A 15,552-nucleotide genomic window follows, 5' to 3' on the forward strand; every position below is an offset into this window, starting at 1 on the left:
TGTCTGTTTGAGAGGAAGGATGGTTTTGTGCTTAAGAAACCGGATCGGGACAAAGGGGGACCTGGGATTTATTCCAAGCAGGGATTGTCTCATATTCTATGTATGTACAGATCCTAGCACAAAGCGGCCGTGATCTCAGCTGCGCCCTTTAGGCTCTGCTGCAAACAACAATATTAAAAACAACTTGGGACATATGGGATATTTACATGTTACAAAGCATCACATTATTGTGGATGCTGGCCATGCACAGAACGTATCCCGTTGTCATTTGATTAGGAGAACACTGCTGCTAGCCGAGGCTGGAACAGTGTCAGGCTTCTTTGGGTTTATATTTTCCACTCTCTTTTGTTTAAATATATAGGTACATACACAAAGAAAGGGGAAGAGGAGAACATTGGCCTTGCCAAGCACAGTGACCGGAATGTACAAAGGGTGGATAATCAAATGTTGCCACATAGATCCAACAATATTTTGATGAAGTGACTATAATCATAATAATAAAATGACAATGAAGTCTTAAATTAAAAAAAAATCTCATGAAGGTAAATAAAGGTGTTTATTAAATCATCTTTGACTGCAGAGTGGTTATCCCACCTGTAACAAAGAATGCGTTTCTGAAGTTAATAGACTTGCTGGGTACCCATTAAAGAGAATTCAGTAATTCTGTTAAACCCATTAAAATAAATACCCATGGGGAGGGGGGGAGAGCTTGTTATGGAAACAGATTTTACTGCCCACCAGATCTACACAGTTCTTCCAGTAATAAAATAGAGCATACTCTAAACCCCTTCAGTGCTTTTTATTTATGCATGAACTTTCTCCCTGCCAGCCTTGTTTGATCACGAGGATGATAGAATAATGAATGTAGTTGAATGAATAGTCATTTCCATGGCAGCAGATTGCAGTATGGTGAACAGAAGGTATATAAACTCCGGACACAAACAGTTGGTTAATGGAAAAGCGAGTTCTGAGTCTTGAGACTTAATATCCTTTGTGGCATGCTGTGTCTGTTGTTACCCTGCTGCAAGAGTACCCAAGGTTGTTGCTGATTACACTGCAGTATTGTACTGGAGTAGCTAGTGATGTGATAAAGAGAGCTGCCCAGAAAGGTAATGTATATCTCAGAAGGGAAACATAGGGGAGTTCATGAAGCTGGCCCAGCATTCAGTTTCCTCTGTAAGGAAATTACCTCAATATTTCATGTACAGATACTCTCCACGAGCCTCATGTTTAGTTAGAATTCTTTTGCCCCATTCTGATTTTAAGCCAGCTTGCCCAAAGCAACTTGTGTCTCTGTATCTTTGGAAATAACATTCCATCCTTGCCAACACCCAACACCTTCTTACTTACCAAGGAAGGAATAAAGCCAATGTCAGTAATTAGGGCGAGAAATTGACTAGCTTGCACAGTTTCTGATTGCTTTTAGCCTTTCACCAAGTGATCTCAACTTCTTTATAGTGTTTTCTGTGGCATAGGCAGGGTAGGGTTTTAAATTTAATTGAATCCTGTTAACAGTGTCTCAGCAGCAGACCTTTGTGCTAAAATGATTAGGCTAGGATGCTATTGCTTATTACAGTAGCTGCTTGAGGGCCTCACCTGAGAGGGGGGACACTTGTGCTAGGTCAGGGGTTCTCAAACGTTTGTACTGGTGACCCCTTTCACACAGCAAGCCTCTGAGTGTGACCCCCCCCAATATAAATTAAAAATACTTCTTTATATATTTAACACTATTATAAATGCTGGAGGCAAAGGGGGATTTGGGGTGGAGGCTGACAGCTCGCAACCTCCCCATGTAATAAACTCGTGACCCCCTGAGGGGTCCCGACCACCAGTTTGAGAACCCCTGTGCTAGGTGGTGCTGTACATAAACAGCAAGAGACAGTCTCTGCTCCAAAGAGCTTACAATGTAAATAGGCAAAGTGGAAGTATTGCTATTTGCATCTTGCAGGTGGGAAACTGAGGCACGAAGAAATTGCCTTGGCCAAGGTCCCACAGGGGATTGTGTGGAAGAGCTAGGAATTGAACCCAGGTCTCCAGAGTCCCATGCAGTGCCTTCCCCCCAGGCTTCCTCTCACTATTGTAGGGGCCTATGAGGCTAGCGTGCCTCACTACCACCCTATTATTATTTTATTACTTGTCCTACCATAGTGCCGAGGTGCCCTAAGCATAGCCAGGGACCCATTGTGGTAGGTGCTGTACAAACTCAGAACAAAAAGATGGCCCCAGCCCCAAGGGGATTACAATCCAAGTAGCATCTAGAAGAGAACAGACTCTTGCCACGTTCTGCTCTCGGATATGCTGGATTCTCTGTACCATGAAGTCTTTAAATCAAGATTTGAGGACTTCAGTCTCCCTTTCATACTTACACCAGTAACTCAGCCAGAGGTTATGGGCCAGTTACCGGAGTGGGTGGGTGAGGTTTTGTGGCTTGTGATGTGCAGGAGGTCAAACTAGATGAGCATGATGGTCCCTTCTGGCCTTAAAGTCTATGAGTCTCTGAGTAAATCCCTAGTAACTCACTGGAAGTCAGTGGGCTTATTCCTGTTGACACTAGTGCATAAGAGAGGAGAATTTGTGCCTCCTTTTTTTTGTCTCATACCGGTATATTACCGTCAGCCTGTTGTTGCCCAGGCTGGGTTGCTGCTGTGTTTATAAAGGTTGCTGCTGTGTTTTTAAACTTTGCTGCCTTAATGAGCTTGTTTGTGGAAGGTTTGCTAATAGAAGATTATGTATTTTAGAAATGTCTACTGTAGGGAATATGTCCCTGGACAATTGACTGCGGCAGTCTTCACCAGTAAAGAAACATACCATGTGTGTACTGTAATCCACACCTGCCCACCTCTACCCACCCTATTCCTTATAAACACACACACAATTTGCATTATACTTTTTGCAGGGTTACAGAACAAACTTTCCATTATTATTTACAGTGTCTATTATTTCCCTCAGCAGTTGCTGATATTTGAGGAGTAAAGGCAGGTCCGGACAGCTCAGACAGGATTTAAAATACAAGGTAGGAGAGAAGATAAGAAGTGGTGCAGCAATACAGATAATTAGCACATACACAGAGCTTTCATATACTGTGAGACCGTATGACCAATTCTCCTTTGGCCCTCACCAAGCCTGGGTAACCTCCTCACACCCAGTGCTAGCTCCACAAATCCTAGCACCCAGGATCAGCCATGTGTTTTGGTTTGTTTTTTTCCCTGGCTACAGTCTCATAGAATCACAGAAGTGTAAGAACAGAAGGGACCTCAAGAGGTCATCTAGTCCTGTCCCCTGCACTCAAGGCAGGACTACGCAATAACGAGACCATTCCTGACAGGTATTTGTCTAACTTGCTCTTAAAAACTGCCAATGATGGAGATTCCACAACCTCCCTAGGCAGTTTGTTCCAGTGTTTAACTACCCTGACAGGAAACTTTTCCTAATGTCCAACCTAAACCTCCCTTGCTGCAATTTAAGACCATTGGTTCTTGTCCTATCCTCAGAAATTAACAAGAATAATTTTTCTCCCTTCTCCTTTTATGTACTTGAGAACTGTTATCATGTCCCCTCTCAGTCTTCTCTTCTCCAGACTAAACAAACCCAGTTCTTTCAGTCTTTCCTCATAGATAATGTTTTCTAGAACTTCAATAATTTTTGTTAGGTTTCAGAGTAGCAGCCTTGTTAGTCTGTATCCGCAAAAAGAAAAGGAATACTTGTGGCACCTTAGAGACTAACAAATTCTGGACTTTCTCCAGTTTGTCCACATCTTTCCTGAAACGTGGCACCCAGAACGGGACACGATACTCCAGTTCAGGCCTTATCAGCGCAGACTAGAGAGGAAGAATTACTTTTTGGTCTTGCTTACAACTCTCCTGCCAATACATCCCAGAATGATGTTTGCTTTTTTTGCAACAGTGTTACACTGTTGACTCATGTAGCTTGTGAGCCACTATGACCCCCTGATCCTTTTCCACAGTACTCATTCCTAGGCAGTCATTTCCCATTTTGTATGTGTGCAATTGATTGTTCCTTCTTAAGTGGAGTACTTTGCATTTGTTCTGATTGAATTTCATCCTGTTTACTTCAGGCCATTTCTCCAGTTTGTCCAGATCATTTTTAATTTTAATCCTATCCTCCACTTACAACCCTTCCTAGATTGGTATCATCTGCAAATTTTATAAGTATACTCTCTATGCCATTATCTAAATCATTGATGAAGTTATTGAACAGAACTGGATCCAGGACTGACCCCTTCAGGACCCTACTGGATATGTCCTTCCAGCTTGACTGTGAACCACTGATAACTACTCTCTGGGAATGATTTTGCAACCAGTTATGTACCCACCTTATAGTAGCTCCATCTACGCTGTATTTATCTAGTTTTTTTATGAGAAGGTCATGCAAGACGGTATCAAAAGCCTTACTGAAGTCAAGATATAGCACATCTACCACTTCCCCCCTATCCACAAGGCTTGTTACCCTGTCAAAGAAAGCCATTAGGTTGACTTGACACAATTGGCTCTTGACAAATCCATGCTGACTGCTATCACCTTATTATCTTCTAGATATTTGCAAATTGATTGCTTGGTTCTTTGCTCCTTTATCTTTCCGGGTACTGAAATTAAGTTGACTGGTCTGTAATTCCCCTTTTTATAGATGGGCACTATATTTGTTATCTTCCAGTCCTCTATAATCTCTCCTGTCTTCCATGAGTTTTCAAAGATAATGGCTAATGGCTCAGTGGTCTCCTCAGTCAGCATCTTGAGTATTCTAGGAGGTATTTCATCAGGCCTTTGCCACTTGAAGACATCTAACTTGCCTAAGTAATTTTTACTTTGTTCTTTCCCTGTTTTAGCCTCTGAACCTACCTCATTTTCACTGGTATTCCCTATGTTAGACGTCTAATCATTACTAAACTTTTTGGTGAAAAATGAAACAAAAACGTCATTTAGCTCTTCTGCCATTTTCTGTTATTGTCTTTCCCGCCTCATTGAATAAAGGGCCTTGGTCTTCCTCTTGGTTCTAATGTATGTGTGGAAAGTTTTGTTGTTACCTTTTATGTCACTAGCTAGTTTAATCTCATTTTGTGCCTTGGCCTTTCTAATTTTGTCCCTGCGTACTTGTGTTATTTGTTTATATTCATCCTTTTGTAATTTGTCCTAGTTTTCACTTTATGTAACACTCTTTTTTTGAGTTTCAGATCACTGAAGATTTCCTAGGTAAGCCAGGGTGGTCTCTTGGCATACTTCCTATCTTTCCTACACAGTGGGATAGTTTGCCCTTGTGCCCTTAATAGGGTCTTTGAAAAGCTCCAAATTCACTTGAACTGTTTTTCCCCTTAGACTTGCTTTCCATAGGGATCTTACCAACCAACTTCCTGAGTTTGCTAAGTCTTCCTTCTTGAAATCCATTGTCTTTATTGTGCTGTTTTCCTTCCTACCATTCCTTAGAATCATGAACTCTGCCATTTCATGATCACGTTCACCCAAACTGCCTTCAGCTTTCAAATTCTCCACAAGTTCCTCCCTGTTTGTCAAAATCAAATCTAGAACAGCATCTCCCCTCATTGCTTTTTCCACTTTCTGAAATAAAACCTTGTCTCCTGTACGTTCCAAGAACTTGTTGGATAATCTGTGCCTTGCTGTGTTATTTTCCCCAACAGCTGTCCGGGCGGTTGAACTCCCCCATCACCACCAAGTCCTGTGCTTTGGATGATTTTGGTAGCTGTTTAAAAAACGCCTCACCCCGGTTAGGTGGTCTGCAGTAGATCCCTACCGTGACATCACCCTTGTTTTTAAACCCCTTTTATCCTCACCCAGAGATAAGTCAACAAGTCTGTCTCCTATTTCCATCTCAGCCTCAGTCCAAGACATCTTGGATATACAAGGCAACACCTCCTCCTTTTCCCCTTTCCTGTCCTTCCTGAGCAAGCTGTACCCTTCTATATCAATATTCCAGTCATGCGTATTATCCCACCAAGTCTCTGTGATGCCAACTATGTCATAGTTGTGTTTATTTACTCACATTTCTAGTTCTTCCTGTTGATTTCCTATACTTCTTGCATTAGTGTTCAGACTTCTAAGATACTGATTTGATTTCCCCTCTCTGTTTCCTCTTGTCTCTCCCTTGTCCCTGCTCTAATGGCTCATGCTCCCCGCAGATTCCGACCCTCCTCCCAGGTCTCCGTGTTTTTGACTTACCTGTGGGCTTTTGTCTCCTGCCCCCATCAAACCTAGTTTAAAGCCCTCCTCACTAGGTTAACCAGATCTGTATCCAAAGATACTCTTCCCCTTCCTGGCTGCAAAGGATTGCGTGGTTGGGTGGGTTGTGGCAAAAAAACATGGATGGTTTTTAACTGCCAGGTGGAATAGGGTTGAAGGTTGCTGGCCTAGGCTAAGCTATGAGCTCTTGGGCTGTATTTCCACGTCTGTCAGTGACTGTCTGTATGGTCCATGGGTAGGTTGATTGGGGTCAGATTTTCAGAGTCTCAACACGGTCTCCATTTGCACTTTACAAACATGAATTAATTAATCCTCACAAGAGCCCTGTGAGGGTGCTGAGCAATACCTGTGAAACCTCCAAGCTGGGGATGCCAAAAATTGAAGCAGACCAAAATAAATAAATAAATAAATCAGAGGCCACTTCTCCAAATGCTGGTCCCTCTGACTTACGTACAGTCATAGAACAAGTCAGAGGCAGAGCAAGCACTGGAAATTGGCAGGATGGGGAACGACTTCACTAGATTTCTTCTCCCTTGGCAGGTTTAACCCCATCAGTGCTCTTCTTTCTTCACCACCTGCTCTCCTGAATCTGAGCGAGCAGAGCTCCTAAAGAAATGGAACTGCCTGCAGGGAGGTGGCTTTGCTGCTGAGGTTACTGGCTGGGTGGTCAGAATCTTCGCCTGCTATGGGTTATAATATTAGTGTGGTGTCTGGTGCATAGAGGTCACTCTTGATGTGTTTGATGCATAAGGGGTGGTGATGTTCCCACCTCTGTGATAAGCTGGTTGATGTGTGATGGCTCAGTATGTTGTCTTAATAAGTCCTAATTTTAACATCAAAGAACGCACATGGCTCTTTGAGGGAAGGGGCCAGCACCTAGGTTTCTGACTGGCTCCAGAGGGGAAAAAGTCCCTTTCACTGATAAAAATGACTGTAGCAAGACTCATAGATTGCAGTACATTATTTGATCTTTTTGGAGATAAATAGCATAAGTAGAAAACTGAGTAGAGACATGTTGTCAGATGGGATGTTAATCACCTGCACAACAGTCAGCTTGGTAGGCTGGGTGTTTCCACCCATCTGGGCACGCTTTATCTCTGAGATAAGGAAACTATTGATTTACAAAGACCCACCTGTCAGTGATGAAAATCTATTTTGTTTCTTGCAGGTTTCTGCTACCCCGGCTGCACACTCACTATAAAATTACCCCAAGGGAGAGAAAGCAAGCAAACGCCTTAGCGTTATCTACAAAATTCACAAAAAGTCACTTGTTTGTAAATTATTATGTGCCAGGAAAACATCAAGAGAAACAGAGTCTCAAGAACGCAGGCAAGGGAATCAGGGAGAAGGAATATGTGTCTTCAAAACAAAAAAACGCTATGGTGCTATAGGCAATAAATCTCATTCAGGAGACTTTGCATTAAGGCAGAAACCAGTATAGTGACAATAATAATCCCATTTATTTACATTGCACCTATCTCCGAATGTATCATTGCCACTTCCCGATAAAACAAAGGCAGATTCCTCATTGGCAGAGGGCGGATCCACGGACCCAATAGGTCTCTGCCATCCCTAACTTCTGTGAATCTCAGATAAATGCATGACTTTGGAGAGAGGGGAGTGGGGGAATCTCCAATCTCCATTAGACACTCAGCTCCAAGTTAGAGACAACAAGCGTTTTCTCTTCAGGCCCCAGAGGAAGGAAATCAATGCATCTGCAGAGAAAGAAGCCATTGAGTTGTTTTGAATGAAAATGTTATTGGGTTGTGGGTTTTTTTAGAGGACTGATCTAAAAGGAAAGTGAGGAGACAAGAAAGGGAGACGTAAGACAATTGGCCTGCTGCTGTCTGACTGGCAGATTCCAGTTAACACCTTATCACCAGAGCAGCAGGCAGAGGCAAATCCTCGCCTGCCTGCCGAAGCTACACAGCTAAAGAAAGAGGGGAGGGTGTTCTGTAACCAGGGACGACAACAGCAACACTCCACAGAGCTACCGGGAGGACAGAGAGAGAGACACACACACAGATCCTGCACAATAACCTTCCTTTCCAGGCGGTGCAAGCAAAGGGAGGGGAGGAAAAACAAATCAACCTGCAGTGTTTAATTTTTCATTAAGAGAAACCATGACTGAAATGTAACCACAGCTCTGGTCGCTGCAGAAAAACAAACAAACCCCAAAGCCCTCTCCCCAAGTGGAATGTAGCAATTCTGTTTACGATCGTCATTCTTCAATTGAAGAGTGGGGTAAAATCCTCCAGGACTGAAATCCTATCTGCCGGTAAGGTTGGAGCACCACTAAAACGAAAACAATTCTCCCCTCTACCTCTGATCCCATTGCTGCTGGTGCTTGTTAGAGAAACATTGTTCTAGGAAGGAGAGGAGATTGGAAGAAGAACCCGAGGTGGTTTTGAATTTTTTTTACAGTGAAGGCAAGCTTTCTGATGACCCCTCAGTGAAAGAAGGGGAGTTACAAGGCAATATAGAGATTGATGTACTGAGTGATCTGGAGGAAGAGCTTCTGGGCAATAATGGGGAAGTCCAACAGCAAGTTGAAGCCTGAAGTTGTGGAAGAGCTGACCAGGAAGACCTATTGTAAGTATTCTAACCCCCTTACAATCAGGCAACTTTCCGGTTGCTCTTGTACTAGGGTTAGGGATGGAGTAGGAGCCGGTCATGATCAAAAGATGCTGTTGGTTTTCCATATGGGGCCCTGCTGCTTGCATTTGGGGGCTGCACGTGTGCTGTTTGTATCACAGGAATGCGTGCACCTGCAAATGTTGAGGGGAGGGATGTGTAAGTGTGTCATGGTTTGTAGCATTTGCACAATCTGCTGCACTAATAAAGAAAGCAAAAGAAAAAGCAGGTGTTTGAGGGGGTCATCACAGAAGGGCGAACCCGCTATGGTACTGTTATTCAGGGATTAGCCTGCCACTGCCATGAGAAGCACCAGACAAGCAAGTATTTCTTTCTAGGGAAGCTCAGCCTGGTGATTCAGACATCATGATGCACTGAAGTGTTGGCGAGGAGAGCAGAACACCCTCTTCTCCCCCAAATGTCTCCCGTGGGGGTGTGTGAAAGGGAGGGGGCAGGGGGGGACAGAAAAAAACTGTTCAGTGGTAGGTTTCAAAGTAGCAGCCGTGTTAGTCTGTATCCGCAAAAAGAAAAGGAGGACTTGTGGCACCTTAGAGACTAACACATTTATTTGAGCATAAGCTTTCATGAGCTACAGCTCACTTCATCAGTGGTAAACATTGCTGCAATCTTTGCGGGAGAATTTGGACCAAGTTCTGAAATTCTTTCCCTTCCCTCCCACCCCTGGTGTTTTGGTTTATTTTTAGTTCAGAGCATTGGGTTTTGTAGAACATTGACAGTTTCTTAATCATTTCCCTAATGGAGTGCTCAAGTGCTGCTGTTCTCGGCTGCAAGAATTCAGAGGAGGTTAGCCTGGAAAGAGAGGAATATAGACAGCGATTTATTGGTAGGGGGGCAGGGAGCCAGGGGAACACCCCATCCCTTTAAAAAACTTTTCCCCCTAGCAACCAATAACTCACAGGGAAGGAATGCCCCCCTCCCCCATATGACATCACTTGCTAACTCAATGTGTACTTTACCTGGATCCACAGTTTCCAGATCTTTATGGGGCTTCCTGACTCAAATCTGGAATGTCACCAAAACATTGGTGCACAGAGAAAACCCCATTTCAATTCTCCTCTCCTTGCCGCCTTCACTTCAGAACCAAGAAGCATTTTTTAATCTCTACCATTTGTAGCTTTCAAAGTTTGGGTTCTTCTCTGTGTTATGGAGAACAGTGAGGAGTCAGACACCTGAAAGCTCCTTCTTTTTCTCCAGGAATCTTAAATATCAGCCTAATAATCTGCTCTGTCAAATAGGTGGATTTTTCATTTGAATCACTGATGTAATCTTATTAACACTGCAAGCTGCTGGATTGTTTTGCTTATTTTGATCAATTCTAAGGGTGTGTTAAAGAAAAGCAGGAAGGTACAGCCAAGGCTGCTGGGTTCAAGTCTGCTTCTCTGCTCACAGGTTGGAGGTATTATTGTTGTATATTATTGTTGTATAGCTGGAGAGCAGTTGAAAGCTAACAGACCCAGGAGCTCTCTCTCCATTGTCACTGCTGCAGTCCCATGGCGGCACTTACCCCAAAAGGCAATAGATTAGGATGCAGCAGGTTCTCCCAAAGGGAACAGAGCCACTCTGGTGCATTGCACAACTCCATCATTCAGTGCTGCTCTATACAGCCACTGGGCAGCCTGGTGCAGAGAGCATTAGAGCAAGTCATTAAAGGCTTCCAAACCTGCATGCTGCCTTTTGTCTGCCGTGATAGATCCCATCTCCATTTCTGTCCTTCAAAACAAAGGGGATGGTTCCGAGATGATCCGGCACCATCACAAACTTCCGGGCTGAGTGGTACCAGACACCGGGCTACCTTGACATCCTTTTTGGTCTCCTCTGTAGTTTCTCTTTACCCAGCAGTGGATCCCTCTGGGGAGAAATATGTGGCAAACAAAGGATCATGATATCCTATGTCTTGCCATCAAGAGATGCTGAACAAGTATAATAGTATTGTGAAATTGTCATTCATACAGGGATGTTTCCATTACTAGGTGAGGCCAACGAGGGATCATTTGTTTTAAATCAGTCATTGTGTCACCACTATTCTTCTCTCCAGTTTTCTCTTCTGGGTGCCCAGCTCCTCCTCCCCTATCAAAAAAAATCCCTCTACCTCTTGGTTTTGGTCAGTCTGCCCAGTGACAAGCACTATCAAAAACCATGGGCCACATTTTCAGCCAGCTGCAAGCTGGCCTCTGATTTTTCACATCTGCTGGTTCACATACAACTCACTGCACCTTTTTTTGTAGGCACTAAACTCACATTTGCACAAGCAGATTGGACAGCAAGGCGCACGCAGCCACCAACTGGATGTGTGCAGATGAAATCCAGTTGTGTGTACAGGAATGGGTAAATAAAACATGCAGGCCTAACTGTCCAGATTCAGAATTTGATACCATGGACCAAATTCTCCTCTGGTAAATGAATACGACCTCCTTGATTTCAGCAGAACTGCACCCGTGTATCTAGAACTTGACTCTGTTTGTCTAGTTCTCATCATTCCAGGCCTCATCTCTGGTGATAATCACTTTAGCTTAAGTGTTCCTGCATCTTTGTCACAGTTGTCAAGAAGAGGGAGCACTTTCCTGTCTGTCTAGGTCCTTACATGGCCCTCATCTCCATCGTATTTGAGTGCCTCCGATTTTATCCTCCGATCCTTGGGAGTTAGAGAAGTGCTGTTATCCCCATTTACAGATCGAGAACAGAGGCACAGGGATGATAAAATGACTTTCCCAAGGCCACACACACAAACATAGTCTCTGGCTGAAGTGGGGATTGAACCCTGATCTCCCGAGTTCAATGCCCTGTCTACTAGACCCCCTTTCTTACCCTACAGAAGTAACACTGGATTCCTAGATCAGTCAGATGGTAAGCAGCTCCTCAAAGAGACTAAAACCCTCCCTTCCACACTGGGCTCAGTGTTACCTGGCCTAATTCCCTGCACCTTATCATTCCGTCTTACGCTGCTGCTCATCATCATCGTATCGGAGCACCTCCCATGTAAAATCAATAGCAAAAAGCAGCCATGGTGGGATGTGAACCCACAACCTTTGCCTGAGCTCCTTGGTCATTACTGGAGAGGTCTACTGGGCTAGCTATTATACTGCAGAGCCCATCAGCTTTAGGGTTGCTCTGTTGAGAAATTGGAAAGTGTTCAGAGAAGAGCCCTGAGACTGATTAAAGCATACCTTATAGAGAGAGACTCAAGGAGTTTAACTTACTCAGCTTAATAAAGAGAAGGTTAAGGGGTGACTTTACATGGGGTACAAATATTTGATAATGAGCTCTTTAATCTAGCTGACAAAGGTATAACAAAATCCAGTGGCTGGACGTTGAAGCTAAACAAATTCCGCCTGGAAATAAGGTGTAAATTTTTAACAGTGAGGGTAATTAATCATTGGAACAATTTACCAAAGGTCATGGTGGATTCTGTCACTGGCGATTTTTAAATCAAGATTGGATGTTTTTCTAACAGTCATGCTGTATTTCGAACAGAAATTATTTCGGGGAAGTTCTATGGCCTGTGTGATACAGGAGGTCAGAACAGATGATCACAATGGTCTTTCTGACCTTTGAATCTATGAAGTGTAGTACGTGGGCCAAGTTATATTGTGAATTGAGATACACAGATAGATAGATATCCCCTGGGTGTATCTGTAACAGGCGTCTGATAATAGATAACCAGTCTTGTCCTGTGAGGTTATGATTCCATTGTGTAGTTCCCATGACATTGTGAACCATATATATATGTAGTCTGCGTGCTATAGCACCAGATCCCAAGATGGAATTTCCTTCTGTTACATCATCATGTATTTGTGGGGTTTTTAAAAATAATCTTTTTGTTTTTGTTAATTTGAGCGACTGCTGGATAGAGCCCACCCTCCATTGCTCTATGGTACAAGGTTATCAGTACATACATGTTCTATAGATGCACATAACAATGTAAAGCTTGACTGTGTCTCAGAAACCTTATGCTGCACTTTCCCTATTAAGAAAAAGATGTATTGGGATATATTGTTAGGAAGGCATATGGGACAGTGCTATATAGTCATCAGAACAGAGGACTAGGAACCAGGACTCCTGGGTTCTATTTCCAATTCTACTAATGACTTATGGTATTAGAAGTCAGATTTTAAAGGTATTTAGGTACCTACGGCCATAGGCGCTGACTTCTACTCACGCCAATGGGTGCTTGACCCCCCTCTGCCCCAACTCCGCCCCCTCCCTACCCCTATTCTGACTCCTTCCCCAAATCCCTGCCCTGGCCCCACCTCTTCCCCACCTCCTCCCCTGAACGCTCCACATTCCCTCTTCTTCCCCATCCCTTCCGGAGCTTGCTACACCTCCAAACAGCTGTTTGGCTCCAGCAAGCGCTGGGAGTTAGGCGGAAGAGCAAGATGCGGCGCACTCAGGGGAGGAGGCAGAGGCAGAGGAGGAGGTGAGGTGGAGCGGGGAGGGGAGCTTGGCTGCCGGTGGGTGCAGAGCACCCACTAATTTTTCCCTGTGGGTGCTCCAGCCCCGGAGCACCTACGGAGTCAGCGCCTATGCCTACAGCTGCAGATAGACATCTAGTGAGATTTTCAACAGTAACAAGTGCCCATATCCTGAAAGATATTTGTGCACCTAGTTTCCATTGAAATCAGTGGAAGTTAGGTGCCTAATGCCTTTGAGGATCTAGGTCTAGCTACTTCTCTTCATCTTTAAGCACCTGAATACCTTTAAAAAATCTGGCCCTGAGTCTCATTGCCTCCCTGAGAAGTGTCAGAATGAAACCAGCCTGACTGGAGCCTAGATGAAATGTAAAGAGAGATCTAACCTTTCTTGGGAGGCCAGGCTGTTGCCCCATAGGGGAATACAGCAGAAGCCAACAGTGAATTATAATAATAATTAATAATAAATAATGTAAATCTTTGCACTTCCATAGCGTGTTTCCCAGCTTCTTAAAGTGCTTTATAATCATTAATTGATTAAGCCGCTCAATGCTCTGTTGAGGTAGCTTAGAAGGATGATTTTCACTGCTGTGTGTTTTGTCCCATGAGGAAATAAGTACCTGAGTTGCAAAGTAAGTGCTTTCTGCTCTTTAGCCTCACAAGGGCCCTGAGTCAGCATAGAACTTAATCATGTGCTTAACTTTAAGCATGTGGTTAAGTCTCACTGGCTGCAATGGGAGCTAAGCATATGCTTAAATGCTTTGCAGAACTGGGGCCGAAGTACCTTAAGTCGTGTCTCTGTTCTGTGGTGTTGTGGGGGCTCTTGGGGTATTTCTGTTCCTCGTGGCTGAGCTATTGCTTGTAATCAGAACCACGTCACGTGAGCCCAGGTGCTGTGATGATAGGCACAGTAAATATGCCTGTAAATATGACATGGGCTCCTGTCAGAATAACACCACAGCACCGGGGAGCCTCATTTGCAAACCACAGTCCCAGTCCTGCAGTCACAGCATTGTCACTCCCAAATGTTGAAAAATCATGAGTCAGGGCCCTAAAATCTTGAGATTTTTTAAAAAGATGGATTTGAGGGTGATTTTTATGTGTTTTATGGTTTTTGATGCTTTAGGCTTCATGTTTTCAAGCTTTTTTCCGCAACCAGAAGGGCTAGAACCATTATTTTAATGAAAGCTGAGAGTCTCTCCTAATCACATGACCCCAGCAGCTGGGGCTTTAAGACAAAAACACTAAATATCTTGGGAATTGGCAAGGCTGCCCTTGGATCCATGCTGGTATAAGGGTCCCCCTGGGTGGATCTGACTGCAGGATTGCAGCCCAAGTCCCCGTTCTAGCATCTGCATTTTTTGGGTCTCCAATGAATTTCCAGAAAAGAACATGGAAGGGGGCTTGCAGGGTGGGCACAGTTCTTTGTGAATACAGAATGATGCCTGCAGAAATGGAGGTCCAGGTTGAAAAACTGGGCCCAGAAAGAATAAGATGCTCTTTTCCTAAGAACTGTATCCTATTCCGTATTATGTACTTTGTGAATTTTAAACTCATTCTAGTATCATTATTTGTTACTCTTTTACAATACAGCCACAAAATTGACTTTATTGCTCAACAGTAATGCACTGAATTAATGGACGTTAATTTAAAAGCAAACTGTGACTATTGATTTATATTTACTGTGGAATCTAGAGGCTGGTTGAATTCTGTGGGAAAATAAAGTTAAAATGCAGCAGTGATAGGCTAGTAACTTCTGCATGTTTTTCTGAACGAGGGGCTACAGAATTGGGGCTTGGTTATGTCTTATTTTGCTGGCATTGGGCAAACCCCCTGGTGCGAGAGACGATTCCTTTAGTGGAAATCATTGTATCCCTAGAGGCAGAATGGTGCAGTGAATAGATCTCACGGTTCTGTTCACTTTTCTGCCAGTGGCTCTCTGCCTAGAACACCAAACTCATTCCGCTGCAGACGTTAGTGTGGAGCCAGGGCCAAATAACTGAGCCAAAGGACAAGCAAGACATTTTGGAGGCAAGCTGGATCAACACTCTGTACGCTGCCGTGCACAAGACCCTGGTGGGTCATAAGATTCTTGTCCAGAGTAATAGACTCCAAGTATGTCGCAAATTTTCAGAGAGAAAAAGGGCAGGGACAGGTGCTCTCTTCAGTGCTATTCTCTTCAACCCCCCCGCTAATTAATGGCTGGCTGGCAAAGATAATATTAAGAGAGGGAGGATTTAAGGAGAAAATACGGGACAGAAAAGACACTTGAAATGTGGAGA

The 15,552-nt window shown here is 43.8% G+C and overlaps 1 protein-coding gene across 6 annotated transcripts in view; it reads left to right on the forward strand.

The window, feature by feature from the left end:
* NCS1 (neuronal calcium sensor 1) overlaps nucleotides 1-15,552 on the forward strand; it is a 118,288-nt gene that overhangs the window by 10,304 nt on the left and 92,432 nt on the right. For all 6 annotated transcript variants that reach the window (XM_073313974.1, XM_073313973.1, XM_073313977.1 and 3 more), the window contains one exon: nucleotides 7,378-8,801. In XM_073313974.1, coding sequence (XP_073170075.1) covers nucleotides 8,738-8,801 — 64 coding nt within the window. In that variant the 5' untranslated portion in view covers nucleotides 7,378-8,737. The remainder of the gene's footprint in view (nucleotides 1-7,377; nucleotides 8,802-15,552) is intronic.

The sequence above is a fragment of the Lepidochelys kempii genome, chromosome 16 (assembly GCF_965140265.1).
Source record: "Lepidochelys kempii isolate rLepKem1 chromosome 16, rLepKem1.hap2, whole genome shotgun sequence".
NCBI lineage: Eukaryota > Metazoa > Chordata > Testudines > Cheloniidae > Lepidochelys > Lepidochelys kempii.